This window comes from Alternaria ventricosa (assembly GCF_023758065.1).
Source record: "Alternaria ventricosa strain BMP 2768 chromosome Unknown scaffold_26, whole genome shotgun sequence".
NCBI classification, from domain to species: Eukaryota; Fungi; Ascomycota; class Dothideomycetes; order Pleosporales; family Pleosporaceae; genus Alternaria; species Alternaria ventricosa.
In genome coordinates, this window is record NW_026055706.1 from 826 (window position 1) to 19,489 (window position 18,664).

The 18,664-nt window shown below is 52.5% G+C and overlaps 4 protein-coding genes across 4 annotated transcripts; 2 read left to right on the plus strand and 2 right to left on the minus strand.

The window, feature by feature from the left end:
• Positions 1-241: 241 nt before the first annotated feature.
• Positions 242-1,626, plus strand: J4E93_009981 (uncharacterized protein; the record flags this gene model as incomplete). The annotated part of the gene is made up of 2 exons (XM_049347869.1): positions 242-536; positions 627-1,626. Coding segments are annotated over 2 exons (1,295 nt in total), but the record flags the coding sequence as incomplete, so codon positions are not given.
• A 2,208-nt stretch (positions 1,627-3,834) lies between these two features.
• On the plus strand, positions 3,835-7,239 carry J4E93_009982 (uncharacterized protein; the record flags this gene model as incomplete). The annotated part of the gene is made up of 3 exons (XM_049347870.1): positions 3,835-4,320; positions 4,367-4,553; positions 4,604-7,239. The coding sequence occupies 3 exons, from the start codon at positions 3,835-3,837 to the stop codon at positions 7,237-7,239; spliced, it is 3,309 nt and encodes a 1,102-aa protein (XP_049194847.1).
• Positions 7,240-11,060: 3,821 nt separating this feature from the next.
• Positions 11,061-14,168, minus strand: J4E93_009983 (uncharacterized protein; the record flags this gene model as incomplete). The annotated part of the gene is made up of 3 exons (XM_049347871.1): positions 11,061-12,596; positions 12,655-12,902; positions 12,956-14,168. 3 exons carry the CDS (start codon positions 14,166-14,168, stop codon positions 11,061-11,063), a joined length of 2,997 nt encoding a protein of 998 aa, XP_049194848.1.
• Positions 14,169-16,173: 2,005 nt separating this feature from the next.
• J4E93_009984 (uncharacterized protein) lies at positions 16,174-18,011 on the minus strand (the record flags this gene model as incomplete). The annotated part of the gene is made up of 2 exons (XM_049347872.1): positions 16,174-17,825; positions 17,876-18,011. The coding sequence occupies 2 exons, from the start codon at positions 18,009-18,011 to the stop codon at positions 16,174-16,176; spliced, it is 1,788 nt and encodes a 595-aa protein (XP_049194849.1).
• Positions 18,012-18,664: the final 653 nt, after the last annotated feature.

Sequence of the window (18,664 nt, forward strand, 5' to 3'; positions counted from 1 at the left end):
TCACATGCAAAACAAACGAAGCTTTTCGAAACATCAGCCAAGGAAGCAATACACGCCGCCACTATACTTGATAATGCGCCTCCTTCCAAAGAAGGCAAAGAAACCCCCACCACCACGACCAAAGGTGGTCCTAGTACCTGTCAGTGCCAGCTTGCTGGATGTCTACGTTGTTTTCCCGGTGATGAGCACGGCATTCATTGTGGCGCATCCTCTTGCGAGGATTGCGCAGATCGTGGTCCAGGATTTGACGAATGGCATGTCTGCCAAACGGGCTCTGACAAAGATCTCTTCACGGACGGCGACGCTATCCTATCGCGTACTTACGACGGCCAGAAAAACGTCTTGTCCCTGGTTCTCTCGCGCAGAGTGTTCGAAGCCATGCGTAATTCTGTGATTGAGGGCCGCCGGTACCGAAAGACGAAGAGAGAAATCGACGCAGACCTGGAGAAGATCAATGATGACGCACAGCCAGCTTGGAACGAGTATACCGCTGCCATTAACGACCTCAAGGCAGCGAAATGGAACTCGCGTTTCAGGTCCGCATCTCGAATGCATGCAGAACGACGTAGTCTAAAAGAGGCAAAAGGAAGAGTTAGACGCGCGCAACTAGCGTATCGGAGTTTTAGGACGCGTGAACTACAGCTGAAGGGCAAGCTGCAGGATGCGGAGCGGAGATGGTTCGCTATCCTGAAAGATATGGACTATTACCAAGCCATGTTCCTGGAGCATGCTGGGTCGTTACCGCGGGATAAGGACAAAGGCTGGCCGTTGAAAGCCTACGATTACCATCACAGGATTCGGTCTCGACACTATGGGGACGGTGATGTCTATGACGGCGAGGATACCGACACTGATAGCTCTATCCAGTCTATCCAGGAAGCCACGACGCGCACGGGCGAAAAGGAAACTCCAGAGCAGGCTCAACGAGCGTACAACAAAGAACTCATTGATATCAAAGAAGAATGGGTGCAGCACCTTGCAGGTCTAGAGGCGAAACTCCAGTCTGCGAGGCAGCAGCATGACTATGCCCGAGGCACCCACGGACCCTTGTTGGATTTCTACTGCCAAGATAATCCCGATCGCGATCCAGAGGAACTGAAGGATGAATATGGCCCGCAATTTGTGCAGCTTACGCGTAAATATGTAACGATGATACAAGATGCAGAGGACGCATTAAAGAACGGAATAGCGGCGGCGAGAGCAGCTGGAATCGATCCATATGCGGAAAATGCGTACGACTTGCGTGGTGATGAGAAGTTCCAGGAGAGATTGGTCGCGGAAGACGCCGAAAAATGTATAGCAAATGTCGACCGCAGAAAGATCTCTCGATGGCTAGATAGCTTCCGAAGATACCAGCCATGGCCAGTATTGAAGCTGGACTCCGACGGTGGGTTCGGATCAGAGACTAGTTCCATAGCATCTGCATCGTCGACTGGAAGCTCAGACTCAGTAGGAAGTCATTTAGGTGATAGGGTAGGCTCGAGACCACCTCAACGCAGCCGCAAGAGGAACAATTTCATGGTAGGCGACGTAAATCTGGATAGCATCAGCGTGTTCAACGATGATGACTACATACGGCGACACATTGATAGTTGGGCGACCGAGAAGCGGGGTGGGTATCTGTGATCTATAGTCAAACAGCGATTAGGCCGTGTTTTTCGGGTCTGGACCTTTGGGTGGACGACGCATGATGCGTCGAACCCCGAAATCAGAATGTTTGTACTCTTCCGAACGGCTCGCGAAGCAATATCATTGATGTGGCCATAAATGTTCGCGAACGGCTGACGGGGAATTGGAACGACCTCTTGCTGGGAATCTGAAGGGAGATTGGCTCTGCATAGAGGGCGACGAATGAGAAGCAGCGGAGATAGATGTCGAGTACTGCGAGGTGTAGGCTCGTAACTGAGCCGCCCGACATGATACCGGGTGATGCTGTTCATGTCGTCTTCCCGTGATGTTGATAAAGTAAAAGGGATGTGGTGGCAGGACGCGCCTCAAAGGGAATAATGACGGCATCGAGCTAAAACCTTCGTCCGTGCTTTCGGCAAGCGCCGGAATCCCGAGTTCGGCACACGTTCCAAGCCTCACACCACATCTCACCACTTCAGCCTTGCACTCAGCCTGACGCTACTTCACATTCCAAATCGGTATCGGAATCTTCGCTAAACCTTCGGGGGTCGACACGTTCTCAACACTCAGGGGATGTGTTTACCGCTCAATCAGCCAGCTGTGTTGCATACCCCGAGCTGACCTCCCATTGTCACAGCGTCAAGTGTCGCGTCAAGACCCGAGTTGGCCAGCAGTTTGTATCCCCTTATGGTTCACTGGAAAAACTGTCAGCCTACGTAGTTGTGCATCTCCGGACGTCACGATAGATTTATTGAAAGAGGTTGGTTCTCTCAAGTAACGTACTCGCGATTGGACGGTCGCCCTTATGTCCGGCCCAAGGGAATTTATCGTTGTCCATACACCAGGTGTGGCTTCGCGTCGCGATTGGCTGTGCGCGTCGAAATTACGGTGAGATCGCATCCCTGCAAAATTGCAGGACACTTGCAGCATCGCTCGTAGGGCTGTGTGCTAGGGCTGACATCGAAACCTGACAACTGTTGGTGATACTGTTTCGTCCGGGAGCTACGTCTGCCGTTTTTCCCTATCGAGACATCGGCTCGACGAGCGTGCAGCGATTACCGCTACTCCTGTCGACTCATTGTGAGTTTTGCTGAACGTTACAGCACTTAGGTATGCAGGCACTGTGCGAGCGTTAGTCAGCGTCGTTTCCAGCACCATGGACGCAATGAGACATGCCCGGCGGCTCGGAACCGAGCTACCTGATGCATGTCCCATGCTCGCGGGGGAAAGTTGCCTATCAATGGAGAGTCGGCACACACCTCGGGCGCGCAGAGATACACAAACACCCACTGAAATCATTCTAGCCCGAACCCATCCTCGCGTGTATCCTAGTACGGCATCAATCTGTTCTCGAACCTCGCTGTGTTGCGCCCGTGTCCATTGCCCTTCCTGTAAACTGGACCGGGATGCAGAATGACCCATAGGTGTAGGTATACAGCTCCAAGATTACCATCCCATGAGCTGAACACGCAAATGGAACGTTTCACACGTCTGGGTGCTACTCCTGTCAGTCTGCAAAGAAACGCTTGATCAGGCCATCGCGAACGCCGCACGGTGATGGTACCAATATGTGAGAAGCGTCATAGCACCACCACCATATGCAGGCAGATTCGGCGAACAAGTTGCTCACCTCCAAACCATCACCAGATGACCGTTTACTGGTAATATGACAAGACAAGAAGTCGGTCAGGCTTCCAGCCGTAGTCATCTAGAATAGGCTAGCCGGCCGCCCCCAGGCTAATCTAGTTGCGCGCATTGGCCGTCTGAGCCGTTTCCAGAGAACGAGAGCCTCCCTACTGCGTCGCGTCCCAACCCAACACTCTTACTCGCCGTCAGTCCTTGTCGGCAGCTGAAGACGCAGGCCAGTGCAGCTGCAGCCGATCGCCGTTGTATCTGCCTCTCCGCTTGATGACGGCCGCGAGCATGGGTTCGGAAGCTCCGCGGCAAGCTGATTCGCAGCGGCATGGCGAGCGGGGGCCCTGCGGCAGCGCCGAGCAACGCCTCGTGTCTGACTGACCCACTTCTTTTCTTACAGGCTCTCGAAATACCACACCATACATGGCAGCTGTATGAAGCTTCATTGGGGGCTGAGAATTTCATCGTCATCCCAAATCATTTATTAACGACTGAGCCCCCAATGGACGCCGTACGCCCCAAGAAGCATAGCCAGCCCCTGAGCATTTGGGCCGCGGCACAGAATTGACAATGGCATCGAATGGTACTCACAACGACTTCATCAACATCACCACTCCACACTCTAGGGCGCCCAGCATGGTTCAAGATACACCTGCTTCTGCGCCACGGCCACGCTTGCCGGTCAGAAAACAAGCTCCCCAGAGGAACATCGACGAGTTCTGGAACAAATTCACGACCAAACACCCCGGTAAGATCTTTACGATCTTACCCGACAATCTGTATGCGAAACGTGCCGCCGCACATGCGCCGAGAGGGTCCATACCTGGGGTCAATGCGCTTGCATCATACGAGGAGGCCAAAGAAGCCTGCACCAGGAAGGTCGCAAAGATCGTCAAGGAGTGCCGACGACTGAACCAGAAATACAGAGATCCACATTTCGATATAGAGGCCGACTTCAAACGGTCGCAGCTTATTCCAGACACTCCCGCCGACTGCTTGACTGGGCTCAATGAAGAGAATGCCGACTTCCATCCCTTGTCGGTTAAGAGAGTCGAGGTATGTATTACCACCCCACTATCGTCGCATGCCTAACTCGTCACAGGATATCTTCGATGAACCACGATTTTTCATCGAAGGCGCCACCGCGAACGATGTACGACAGGGCAATGACGGTGACTGCTGGTTCATGTCGGCACTGGCGACGATCTCGAACAAGGAAGAATTGATACAGCGGGTGTGCGTTGCGCGCGATGAGCAGGTTGGCGTGTACGGATTTGTCTTCCATAGAGGTAAAGACATGACTATATAGTCGGGTAGCTCACAAGCTGACTTATCTCAGATGGCGAATGGATATCCGAGGTCATCGACGACAAGCTATATCTCATCAAGGAGGACTTTGACGAAGCAAAACTTGAGCGCTCCCACTGGTTGGAACTTCAGAACCGGAAAAGCCCCGAAGATGAATACCGGACTGTCATGCAAACCGGTTCCAGGGCCCTGTACTTCGCGCAATGCAGCGATCCCAATGAAACGTGGCTGCCACTGCTGGAAAAGGCTTTTGCCAAAGCACACGGCGACTACAGTGCCATTAATGGCGGCTTTGTAGGCGAAGGTATCGAGGACCTGACTGGAGGCGTCACGTCTGAAATCTTCGCAACCGACATCTTGGATAAGGACAAGTTCTGGCACGAAGAGCTCATGAACGTCAATAAGACGTTTCTCTTCGGATGTGGCCAGATGGGCGGTATCTACGGCGCTCGCAAAGGGATCCAGGAGAAACATGCATACTCCGTCATGGAAGCACGCGAGATTGATGGCCAGCGCCTGCTGAAGCTTCGGAACCCCTGGGGCCGCACCGAGTGGACTGGTCGCTGGAGCGACGGTTCAGAAGAATGGACTCCAGAATGGATGAAGAAGCTCGACCACAAATTTGGGGACGACGGTGTCTTCTGGATCTCGTACAAGGACCTTCTGCGTACCTACCAGCATTTCGACCGTACACGACTGTTCGGTCCGGAATGGACGGTTTCCCAGCAGTGGACAAGTGTCAACGTTCCGTGGAGCGTCGACTACCTCGACACCAAATTCAAGATACATCTCGCGAAGGGCGGCCCCGTAGTCATCGTGCTTAGCCAGCTTGATGATCGCTACTACCAAGGTCTGGAGGGTCAGTATGAGTTCAACCTACAGTTCCGGCTCCACAAAGACGACGAAGAAGAGTACATCGTTCGCAGCAACGGTACATACTACATGACGCGCTCTGTCTCTACCGAGCTGGATCTTGAGCCTGGTAATTACACCGTCCTGCTCAAGATCAAAGCAACCAGGATTCCTGACAATCCGACACCTGATGAAGTCATTCGGATGACCTGTACCAAACGGCGCGAGAAACTGCTATCGATCGGGCTATCCTACGACCTCGCGCATGCCAAAGGACACTTCCGGGAGCAAGAAGAAGACAAGGCCAAACGTCACAAAGAGGAGAAAGTTGAGCGCAAGAAGGCCGAGATGAAGCAAGCTCATCAACGCCGTAAGAGATTACGCCAAAAGGCTGAGCTGCGTGACCTGAAGAAAGCTGCGAAAGAGACGCGCAAACTCAATCGATCTGGCGACATGGCAGAAGTCGAGAGGAAGCTCGAAAGTCTATCTGGTCTTGGAATAAATGTCGAGGAAGATAACCGCACTTCCGGCGACGAGGACGCTAAGCCTGTTCACCAAGCAGTCTCCAGGCACCATCGTGCATCGAGCCTTGACCCACTCCGTGAGCGCTCGGCTAGTCCAGGTGGCGGTTTTGGCGGCCGGAGCGGATACAACAAAGGTCGTGATGGCTACAATGCATCGCTTCCCGGAGCATTGCAGGGTCGTGGTGGCTACAACCGCGACAGCAATGGCTCTGCGATCTCTGAAGCTGCAATCCTTCAAGGACGTGGTGGATACCACCACAGCCCCCAACCTTCTCCTGCGACCCATAGTCAAGGCTTCCAAGGGCGCGGAGGCTACAATCAGAATATGCCTGGAGAGCTACATGGTAGAGGAGGGTACAACCAGAATATGCCTGGTGAGTTGCAAGGCAGAGGGGGGTACAACCAGAATATGCCAGGAGATCTCCAGGGCCGCGGAGGTTACAATCAAAACATACCTGGGGAGCTTCACGGTCGCGGTGGCTACAACATCGACCTTCCTGGCGCATACCAAGGTCGCGACGGATACAACGAAGGCCAGATGACGGATTCGCCTATACCCACGCCATTGCCGACGCCTATCCCCACGCCGCTGACTGATGAGTTTCGCCCTGGAACGCCCGGTCAAAGGACATATAGTCCGCGTCCTGAGCACCGACCATCAACTGGCGTTCGCCGGGCTACACTCACCCCCATCCCGGGTATCCGACCCGGTATTCAAGTCACTCGCGGACGAAGTGCTAGCGAATACTCCCACCGCGCTCAGCACGGAATGCACTCGCCCGACGATATGTCCGACGACTCCTGGGATTCTGATCTCGATGGCCCCTGCTCGCTCGACTCAGATCTCTCCGACGATGAAGACAACATTCCGCGCATGTTCTCCGACCGCCAGCGCTATGTCTACAACAACACGCGCTACCCCTACCTTGAAGAAGAAGACGAGTTCGAGCGCGACCCCTGGAACGCTGTGTGCGTCGTCGGTCTCCGCGTCTTCAGTAAAGACAACACCGACGTCACCATCGAAGTGCACAACAGTGAGGGCGAGACCAAGAAGAAGTCCGATGGCGACGATGCAAGTGTAGCAAGCATGGGTACGATCAGACGCAAGGAAAAGGAACTCGATGTTGATGATAGTGCGGCAGATGCGACGAGTCCGATGCGCAAGAGGAATACTGGTCTGGATGATGCGCTTGATTCTAAATTGAATCGGGCCGATGAAGCGGAGCTCGTGAGCCAAATTGGCACTGCGCCGGCAGGCATGGAGAGGAGTCGCCAGGGGACATTGAGCTGAGCGAAATGGGAGCGTACCTTGGTATTATCGGGGTTCGATCAAGATGAGAACGTACAATTCGGAGTTCGGTTGCTTCCAGATTGATAACGCTTTGGCTAGACTTTTGTTGTTGATTTGTCGATGGTGGGTATGGTCTTTAGAAGTCACGTGGAGTTAAATAGCGCAGCAATTCGATCCGCAGTGTTTGACTGCAAATATACATGCTCTTCATGTCTCCCATTTAACTATCATGATATACCCAACTCGCGCGTGCATAACAAATTCCTTGCGCGTGCTTTCTCGATGGATTCGTGGCACGAGTGAAAGGGGTCGGTGATGTCATAGCGCGAGGCTTAGCAGCATCCGCTGCAGCCTCACTGCGGCCTTCGCGCTTTCCTCATCCTCGACAAACCATCACACCATCCCACACTACGCTCCTCGTTCATGTTCACCGTCTGTTCTTCCACGTTGGCTGGCAATATTTCACTACCTGTCATCTTCATGTCGTCGTAGACCCAGGATGCCTTCGTCAGCGTTCGCGATGCCTTCCCCTCCAACAGCTGAACAACTTTCAGACGTTATTGTCGTTTCGTGGGCTTAGCTTTCAGAGCCCCCTTGGGTGGCTACGCATGCCCTGCCCATCATGTATGGATAGAGTTAGAGCTGCTGTGGGTGTATTGCTGTGCCTCATGCCCGCAATTTGGTGGGGTCGAAATTGCCCCTCATTGCTGTTCAGAGGCATCACCGCCCTTTCTTCTCTGTTTTTTACTCTATATGTTATTATGAAGTTCTGTCAAAGATGTGCTCAACTCGAGATCACTCCCGAAAGCTTCTTTGTACTCGCAGATGGTGAGAAGCCATGTCACCGACACAAATGCGGCGTTTCGCTGAAGCCGCTGGAATGCGACATATGTCACCTCACTTCGGAATTATTGGAAGCGACTGTTCTTCGCGGAACGTCTCGCAACGCTACTGACGATGATCTCAGAATCTGTATTAGCGGATCTTACACGGAGGTGGAGACACATGCTGGGTTAAGAATACAGCCCCGGATTGCGCTGGATTTTGATGACCTGGATTTGGTTGGTGGGATCCTACCGGCTGCAAAGAACACTACGAAATACCCCTACTTCAGTCGCCTGCTTCCCCAAACCCCTTCGTTCCTGGACTTCGATCTAATTCGACATTGGATCGCTCGCTGCGAAACCCAACACCCCCATTGTCGACAGCGATCAGCATCGGAAAGCGATATCTCGAACGAGGGGCTTCTCGTCATTGACGTCTTACACAAATGTCTTGTTCCCGCGCCCGAGACCTGCCGCTACATAGCTCTCAGTTATGTGTGGGGAAATGCTACTCAAGTGCAACTCAGAAAAGACAATCTCCTTGAGCTTTCACGAAAAGATAGTCTATCTGATGCACGCATTCCTGCCACAATTCGCGATGCCATGACATTGGTCGAGAAGTTGGGCGAAAGGTACCTCTGGGTTGATGCTCTTTGTATCGTGTCCGATGATGCTGCTATAAGGCAAGCAGCGATCTCCAACATGGACAACATCTATTCTGGGTCCATACTTACCATCGTTGCGGGTACCTGCAATAGCGCCGACGATGCACTCAGAGGCGTGAGCACCAAACGCCACTGTAAGCAGGTTACCCGCGAGATATCCCCGGAGGTGACGCTTCTAGCATATTTCGACGTTGAGTACTTCTTTAGAAAGACAACGTATTGTAAACGAGCGTGGACGTATGTAAGCCTGCATCAATAGACACCCGAGACCAGCTCACGCAGATTAGATTCCAAGAGTTCCAGCTGGCACCTCGTCTACTGGTCTTCGCGCCTAATGATCAGGTCTACTTTCTCTGTGACGAAGCCAGTTACACCGAAGACGGCCCAGAAGAATATGAGCCACAATACGCGTCGGATAGGCTGCGCGTATCTAAGGAAAAAGCCGAATTTACCTTTTCTCTTAAAAGACGTATACGTGGCCACCTTCCCCATACTAATTACCGATGGGCATTGTCAAAATATAACCGACTGAAAATTACGAAGAACGAAGACATATTGGATGCCTTGTCGGGTGTGATAAAGAGAATTGGAGTTGGAGAATGCTTTCAGGGCCTGCCCGTTGATTACTTCGACCACGCCCTTTTTTGGCAGGGCTCTAGGCTAAAGAAGCGACGCCAAGAATTTCCCAGCTGGACCTGGGCTGGTTGGAGTGGTGGTTTGACTTACGTCAGCGAAGAACTTGATTATGTACACCTGCATGGAGATGCAGAACGATATCCGAATGACGAGCATCGAGAATGGGTGCACAAGGCCTCGGAGATGGAACTTATGCAACTATACCTGAAGCATGCAACCTGGATAGTCTATTACGTCTGGGACAACCAAAACTCTGGACATGAACCTCGATGGCTTCGCGGCGGAAGGCCTAATGATGGTGTCAGTTCCGCTACTGAGGCACACGAGGCTAGATTTCCAGGACTGCCATGCAACACCCTTCCCTTCAAGTCATATCGTCATTCCTTCGATCAGACACCGCTCGCGATTCGCACAAAGTTGCCATTACTACATTTCTGGACAGTTTCGGTTTATTACGAGGTTCGCCACAATACAGAAGGCAGGGGAGGCGAGTTGTTGGACTCAGAGAGCAATCCAGTCGGAAGTTGCGATTTCGACCGTAGGCCCGATTTAGAAGACGTGGACACACCTCGGTCATGTCACGAGTTCATCGTTATCTACGAAGAGGGAGATCTGAGCTACGAACGGTGGAGGAGCAGCTCTTACATTCCTTCCAAGAAGTACAGAGTCATTATGATTGAGTGGAACGGGGATATCGCCGAGAGGATTGGATCTGGCTATCTCCAGCTAGAAGGCGTGTTCAAGTCGTGTCGCAGACCGATGAAGTGGAAAGAGATTGTACTAGGATAAACTGCTTTCTGGCGCTGTTCGGAGTCGTTAAGTCGACCCAAGTATATAGTGACATCAATCACTAGCGTCGTCGTTGGAAAGACCACGAATACAACACCCACATATGCTGGACATTCGATATGGTCTTACATGATGGATTAGTTCATTATACCAACCTAGGAAAAAACTGAACACCCTAGAGTCTACGTTGACGTTAGGTCGCCTACTTTGCAAGCTTTTGTATTAATGTACTCTGCAGACCTGTTTAGTCTTTTTCATGTATAAGGTAGTAGATTTGTTCATGACAATGTCATGCAAGATGACGCCATATTCTAGCGCACGAAAACTCTCACAAGCACGTCGACCTAGGGAAAAAGCGAACAACCTGGGTTCTACATCGATGTTAAGACACCTACCTTGCATGGACTCATCTTGATGTAGTCTGCAGGCCTGTTTAAGTTTTTCCTTATATGAGTTGCAAAGGCCAACGGCGGCTTTTGCGGGACTCTCAAGAACTCACATCACGGCAAGACAAGCGTGCTTTCAAAGGAGTGACTGGTATTCTTTCTAAATGAGTGACTAACTAGAGATCTCGTGAGAGACCAAAAGTCGAAGCAGCGCGGAAATCAAAACGCAAGGCAGGGATCGAGACGGTGAAAGGGAAACGGGCATGGTGTGGGCAGGGAAAGGGGGGGTGGGGCGGTAAGAGATCGCAAAGGACAATGAACAAAGGAAATGAAAGGAGATGTGGGCAGGACGGGGCAGGGGGAGGGGGAGCGAGCGAGGCGGTGGATGCGCGAACATAGGAAATAAGGGAGGGGTTGAAGCGGACGAAGAGTCGACAGATATGGTGGCAGAAAGAAGGAGAGCCAGAAACGAGGTCAAGGGAAGCTGCCCTGGCTACTAGCTACGAAGACCAGCCAGACAACTAGAGGTAGAACATCTTGTCGTCAAGCTGTGGCATCCAAGGGTTCTTCCGATCTGGCTGCGTTCCTACGCGCGCTTCCACTACGCCGTAATCAAGCAGATACTCGTTCATCATATCCGCCATCTTTTGATCGTTTTGTAATGTCTCTTCGTCGGAGAACCTCAATCGTCGCTGCACGCTCGAAAGCTGGTCGTACCGGTTTGTGGTAGCGAAAAGGAAGTAGTCGTACATTCGCTTGGCGAGCTTCTGGGCGTAATGGACCGGAAGTGCGATAGCAATCTTGGCATCCTTCTGCTGGAAGTTCGAGTTGAGACGGCTCGTGAGGGACTTGCATTGATCGCCAGTGAGAACGTTGCTGGGTGGAGCCCGGACATAGTACTGGTACTTGTGTCCAACTTCTCCGGCACTGTCGGCGATGTTGAACTCATACGCAGCCTTCTTGGAGGATTCTCCGCTGGAGGCGGTGCGGTAGGGCGAGAAAACGTGCGCATTCTTGTTGACCAGTACATAGTCGAACGTGGCAGCGTTACCATCTTCCCAGGTGAAAGCCCTGCAGGTACGACCGATCGCAGCGGTTTCCTCCATCGCGGTGTTTTCGTTGTTGGACTGATTGCTATGGCGGTAAAAGACGATGTGTGGCGCGTGCGTGCGTCCCTGCTTCGCGATCCAAGCCTCGATACGTTCGAGCATCATGCTCTCAAGATCGACAATCTGTGATTGGACTTCGTACTTCAATTTAGAGGTCTCCCGGTCGTTGTTCCAGTCGGTAGCCTCCAACGTAGCCTGTAGTCGCGCGCTACCCGTGTAGTGCACCAGTGCTTCGTCAACACTACCAACAAGAGCGGCGACCGAGGGGCAACTAGCGGCCGCATCGGATCCAGCATGTGATATATGAGCGCCTACAATCATGAATTTCTTGTCGGGCAGGTCCAAACTGGGCAGATTTGGGGCGACGAAATTGGGGTTGCCATGCAAAGCATTCAGCTGCTGAAGAATGCCGAGAGGAAGACGAGTAAGGATTCCAGATGTCTTGTCGTTCCGAAGCTCCAGGTGCTTTCTACTGACACAAAGCACGACTGCGCCAAGCTTCCTGTTGCCGAACTTTTGCAGCTCTGCCCGGACGTAGTGGATCTCCTGCTTGCTCCGACCGCGCTCGTCTATCACGGCGATGATGGTGTCAACTTTTCCGTCGTAGAACGCTTTGATTTCCTCGGTAGTGTATTCAGGCAGTAGAAGAAGCGACTTGATGTCGGGAATCGAAGCGATAGGGCTCGTGTTCGGTGACTCTATATCGAGAATCTGATGATCTCGGTCTAATGCCGCATGGCTTCCCAATAGCCTGACAAGCGACTTCGCGAAGCTTTCGAAGCCTGCGGAGCGCATTCCGGTGAGTCGAACATAGATGATACCGCATTTGATCTTGGCGCCAGTCTTAGGTCCTTTCACAGACTTGCGATCGACGCGTTCGGTGCCGTTCGAGGGGAGCTTGAGCGTCTCCATATCTCCAATATTTCCGTCTACAAGCAGCTTCATACCCTGCTAATGCGTTAGCACTTCGTTTTTTTCTATAGGCAACATTTTTATGTCAACTTACCTCGTGGCGCTTGCGCATGTCCTCCATTTGACTGTTGAGGAATTCGACCAAGTACCTCTCATTTTCAGCCAGGTTATATTTCGCTCGAAGTCCATCTAGCGAAGCTATCACGTGGCCTACAGCTGGAACCTGCTGTACTGAAGCTGCTTCCCCGGGCGTCTTGAGGAATTCGAGTGGCACCCAGGTGTCTTTCCCGATATTGGCGAGCGGCGATCCGGGGAGCTTGGTTTCCTTCAGTTCGGGGTATGCTACAATGATGTGTCAGTCGGAGCCGTGTCTTGATCAAAGTCGCAAAACTTACTTTTGAAGAGATACTGAGTAACTGTCAATCTCTCGCCATCCTTCCAGAAGCCCGGAACTCGAGACGCCGGCTGCAGATCGATAATAACGGACTCTGGGAAGCTCGGAGTGGAGCTTGATGCATTGCTACTGCCTCCCAAGCCGGCTTTTGTTGTTGCACGTGAGTTTGTTCGAGAAGTAGACATAGGCGACAAAGCAGCACGCTTGCTTTTGCTTGAGGGACTGTACTCCATAGATCCGCTGTCGTGTGATATACCAGTCGCTTGACCCGATGAGCTGGAACCTGATTGAGACCTCGGTCGGTATTTGAGGACGACGGCAAGACCTATCAGCATCGTCCTGACGTTCTGGAAGAGTTGAGTGTTGCCCCTATCGAGTGAGCCGGGACCGAATGTTCTCGCGATTAGTTCAGATAGATCCGCGGCACCCTTGATGCCAGGAACAAGATCGACCTCAGCGCGAAGCTTTCGGTGATCAGGATCGAGCTTCAACGTTGTTCGAAACAGAACCTTGAGTTGCTCAGCTCTGTTGATGGTGGTCTGAAAGTTCGGGAATCGGGCGGGGGTGGCTTCTTTCTCGTTCGTTCGTTTGATGGCTTCTTGGAGTAAAGTACCCATCTCGAATCCCGTTGAACGGCTGTCGTCCTTGGAGGAAACGGTGGGGCCAAACTTGCGCACAAGAAGCTCTACCTTTTTCCAGTATCCTGTGCGATCGGTGCCTTTTGGTGATAGTGTCTCTGCATTAGAAAAGTCCAGTTCGCAATAGATAGCGTCTTGTATCGCTGTACCAGCGGATACCTTGACTCTCGCGAACGTATTTTTCAGGGCGTGCTTCGGCTCGATTTGGAGACGCTCCACGCTACGTTGATCGGATTCGAAGAAAACGAGCTCGTCGATAGGCCAGACTACCCCATCGGCGTTTCCTTGTGTGTCGACGCTCTTTCGGGCCCAGAGTTGAAGTGCGCAGCGGTTGTGGAGGTCATACTTGGTGAGGTACTCAGTAATGGCCTTGCGCCGCAATTTCTGGCTTATGATGGGAGATATCTGTTTGCTTGTCTTGTTCTGTCTGCTGATAGTGATCGGGATGACATAGAGCTCCGCTGTATCTCCCAAAGGGTAGTCGACGTGACAAATTGCGGTCTTGCTTGGGGGCTGGACGATCCAGGGAACAGGGTCGATGTTTGAGGCCGGTTCGTTATCTAAAGACTCTGTCATTTCGTTTCTGAGATTATCAGGGATGAATGTAAATGAACTGTTGTGGTGCGAATTAGAAGGCGATTCTGGCTGTACTTATGGTAGTTGCGAGAGAAACTTCAGGTTTGCTTGCCCCAGCTTCGTGACCACGCGCTATATCACAGACCGTATAGGCTGGATTTGCGCTATTGATCACGAGCTTATTGCCAGGCGAAATCATTGTATGACAATCGGCATGACTAGCAAGCTATCCAGTAGGGCATGGCAAGTCGAAAGTCTTGGATGATTCGCAATGAGGATATGACGCCTCCACCTCGACGAAGGCACAATCTCAACCTCCTAAGCCTACATTAACGTTAGGTTACCTAATATGCACGTTTTCGACTCTACGTAGGCTGCAGGCCTTTTTAATTTCGTGCTCTTGCATAACGTGCGGCAGGTGTTCGGGGTAGTATCCGCTTCTTACAACACGATTCTTCGTAGTCATAGTGAAGGTTCTGAATATCGTATTCGCTGGTACAGTGGCTAGCAAGTTGTTGGGCTGATGCAGTCATGTGTGTTGAGGAAACAGGACCTGGATGCGCCGAGAACGCGTCCCTGGCCGCGGTCAAGGGTGACTAAGCATGTCATGACGTCACGCGTCTAGCTCGGCTTTTCGAAGGACTCGCGTTCGCGAAGCTGCATGGTCAAACAGAGACTCATCTTTAAACCATTGGATCCAGTAACGCGTGGATTGTCCACAACGAGGCCCGACTCCTACTTCTCAAGTCTGTCAGTTAACACTCACTGCGGCTCTTTGGCATCACAGATGACGAAATTGGGCGATTAGTACGCTTACCAGCGTCTAGAATTACAATATGTTCTTAAGCAGCCTTCTATAGCAGTAGCGGCATGTGCTGCTGATCATGCACACTAGTTCACGAACTACGACTCAACTCTTCCCATTTCTGCGACACAGCTCCCGAGCGCAGGGTCACCATCCTGACCCCACGCTTCGCTCTTTTTCTTCGTGCAATATGGGCCTTGGTCTCATCCTCAATGCTTTTTGGCGCCGTTTTCACCTCTTTGTTCGGCGGAGATGGTGCATGAACGGCGGAGTCTTCCTCAGCATCCGCCAACATCTCCTCACTCTCCCCCAATTTCTGCCTCTTACCCTTCTTCTTAGTGCGGATACGCATCCTTTCCGCAGTCACCGCCATCTCGACATCTTCAACACGGCACAGTCCCAACTTACCCAACACCTCCGCCTCAACCTCCGCTCCGTACGCCTTGCGGAACTGGTCATCTAGCATGCGCTTCACAGCTGCAGGCTCAACCTGCATCATCTTGCAGGTCGGAAAAACCGCTAACTCAAGCTGCTGTGCCATCGAACGGAGAAGGACCTCGTCAACCTCATCGCGATCAATAATGGGCAGCTCATCGCGGAGCTTGCCGATGACGGCGTGTTTTTGGTCATCGTCGAGATTGGCAGCTTGATATTGCTCGAATGTGTAGTCAGTGATGCTAGGTTCGCGTTTTGCGACCGGAGTGCTATTGGGTGGCAAGAAGGAAGGCGGGTGTGCGGGAGTGCCGATCCTTATGTCGTTCACTCCACTCAGACGCCCCACGACAACTCTGGGTTCGCGTTTCTTGTCGCGTTTAGGCATACCTTGATGAGTATAGTGCGACGTTCGGAGTTGAGTTGAACAGGCGTTCCTGTTGACGGACGTGATTAAGTAAAGCAACCAAGAGCTATTGTAGCCAGAAGGTGCTTTGCACCCGACCCACTGACTCTGTCATTCACTTCGATGTTCATCTCACCGGATCGAGACTATGCTTTCTGATGCGCTCGTATCCGTGGTATGTACTACGCGCACGCAATTCGCCCGCCGTCTTAGGACACTGATAGCGAATATTTGACGAAAGATGAGAAAGATTTGACAAGAATGAAAACGCGACGCATTTGGTGAGGGTGAATGTTTCATTAATGGTTTATTATATCGTTCACGTCACATCGTGCACACCGCGCCCCTGAATCACTTCAAGCTCATAGCATGAAAAGACCGGCAAGAACACCGAAGATACTAACACCAACGGCGCCTTGTCCAAGACGAGCAGCTGCGTTCTCAGTCTGCTGAGGCGGAGCGCCAGTCGTGGGTGAAGTGCCGTTGCTGGTACCGTTACCAGCTCCGGGAGTGTCCTCCCTCTGACCGTCGACCTCCTCGATACGTCCGTCGAGCTCGATGTTTACTGGTGTCTGGCTCAAGATGTACGAAGTGAGTACCTCGTCCTGGGTGTCTAGGGTGATGAAATCGGTCGATGGCTCGAAGAAGTTGTCACCGCCACCAGCGATGAAGTCAAGGGTGACCATCTGGTAAGTAGTGTCGTTGTTAAGAGGCTCGTCGCCGATGGTGACAGAGACAAGCTTGGAGTTGTTGGCGTTCTCGGGGTTGTATTCGACCTTGATGCCAGTGCTGACCTGGAAGAAGGAGGTGACTTCCCTGCCATTGCCGACGTTGACACCAGTTACGATACCTTCCAAAGACTCCCAGAGAGTCTTGCCGTCGATCTCAACCTGAACGATGGCGTTGCCGAAAGGGAAGGAAGTCAAGACTTCGCCGCGGGTAATGTCACCCTGGTCGATGGTGGCACGGATACCACCAGCGTTAATGAGAGCAAAGTCGACGTCGTCAGTGTTGTTCTTGCGATAGGCGAGCATAGCATCGGCCATAAAGTCGCCGAGCAGGCACTCCTTTTGTTGGCAAGTAGTCTGGTCAAGCTCTACCTCAGTGGTACCAAGAACCTCAGCGGCGAACTCCTCGAATGGAATGCGCCACTCCTCGACCTGCTCTTGCAGGTCCTCATCCTGCTCTGTAGTGTTGGTGAGGTGAATCGGAGCGCCATGGTAAGCAAGGATCTTGCCCTGAGGGTCGTAGGTGACATCGATGTAGCCGAGGTACTCGCCCCAGCGGTAGGCAGTGACAATAAAGACCTCGTCGCCATCCTGGTTTTCGACGATAGTCGGGTATTTACCCTCAGCATCTTCCATGTCGCCGAGGAGGGTGTGGCTGTGGCCGCCCATGATGAGCTGAAGACCAGTGGTAGCCTTGGCCAGCTCCTGATCCTTGTCGTAGCCAATGTGAGTGAGAGCAGCAATCCTGGTGATGTTGGTAGTGGCCTTGATCTCATCGATTGCGCCTTGAACGGCCTCGACGGTGTTGGAGAAGACGGTAGTGACATCGGCGTTGCTGAGACTGCCAGTCTCCTCCGCAGTGACACCGATCAGCGCCAAGCCGTGCTCTTCAAAGATGGTGTATGGCTTGACGGTCTTGTTGACGTTCTCGTCCTCGGAATGCACATTCGCGCTGACAATGGGGAATGTGAGGTTCACCAAGAACTCTCCGAGCGCCGCATCACCACCATCAAACTCATGGTTGCCAAGGGTCATAGCATCAAATCCGAGCTGGTTCAGGGTCTCCGCAATCTTCTCGCCGCCATAGTAGCCGTAGAACAGAGTGCCCTGGAACTCATCACCGGCGTTCAAGAAAAGACTGTCCTCGTAGTTGGGGCGTTGCTCCTCGATGACGGTCTTCACACGCGCGTAGCCACCGTAGCAGCCTCGCTCGGGCCTGGTGCAATCGGTTCCTGAAGAGCTGAACTCATCAAGATGGGCATGCACGTCGTTGATGTGGAAGAATGCTGGATCACGTGAGCAGAAGCAATGTGGGAGTCACCGCATGCTGACTTACAGATGTTGTAGTTTCCATCCGCATCAATGCCTCGCTTCACCATACGTTTACTGTATAGCGCGTCTTCGGCTTGGGCAATCGCCGCCAGCGCCGAGACGGCGAGTAGTGACGCGCTAGATCCAGTGGCGAACTTCATCCTCACTTCGACTGGGCTTGGTGAAGTTGGTGAGAAGAGGCGCGAGCACGACAGTAAGCCTCCTTTTGGGCAGCCTGTCAGTATTTGTACCACGCAAACAAAGCGGACGCCGCCGCCTCAGTAGCTGCAGTTACGGCATCTCTGCCTTGGCGACCTTGGCGGCGGCCGTGCTTAATTCTCGGCAACTGCCTCTTGAGGTTTGGCGCCTTGCTGTACCTGATAACAATTCACCAATGAGCGACACACGTGCGACGTCGGCTTACAGGACGCAGGAACGTTGCACGAAGACCTGGAACTCGGCGTTGCCTTCTGCATGAATTCGATGACATTGCCGTCAACACGTGGGCTTGGGATGTAAAATAACCAATGGAGCAGGCGCTTAGAGGAGCGAATACAGTTCTCTGGGAACCGAGCTTTCAGTAGTCGAGGTTTTGCTGACGGGAAAACGGGCGGACCGATGACGGTGATGATTGCACCGGTAACGGGCCAGATACGGCATGCCAACTCCGAAATCCCCAAGACCTGGATCCTGGAAGCCCCGGACTTCAGAACAGGTTCGTCTGTGGATGAGGAAGAACATGTATAGTACATTGCGCTACGGGAAAAGACGAATGAGTAATAAGCAAACAAAAACGATATACAAAATGTGAAAA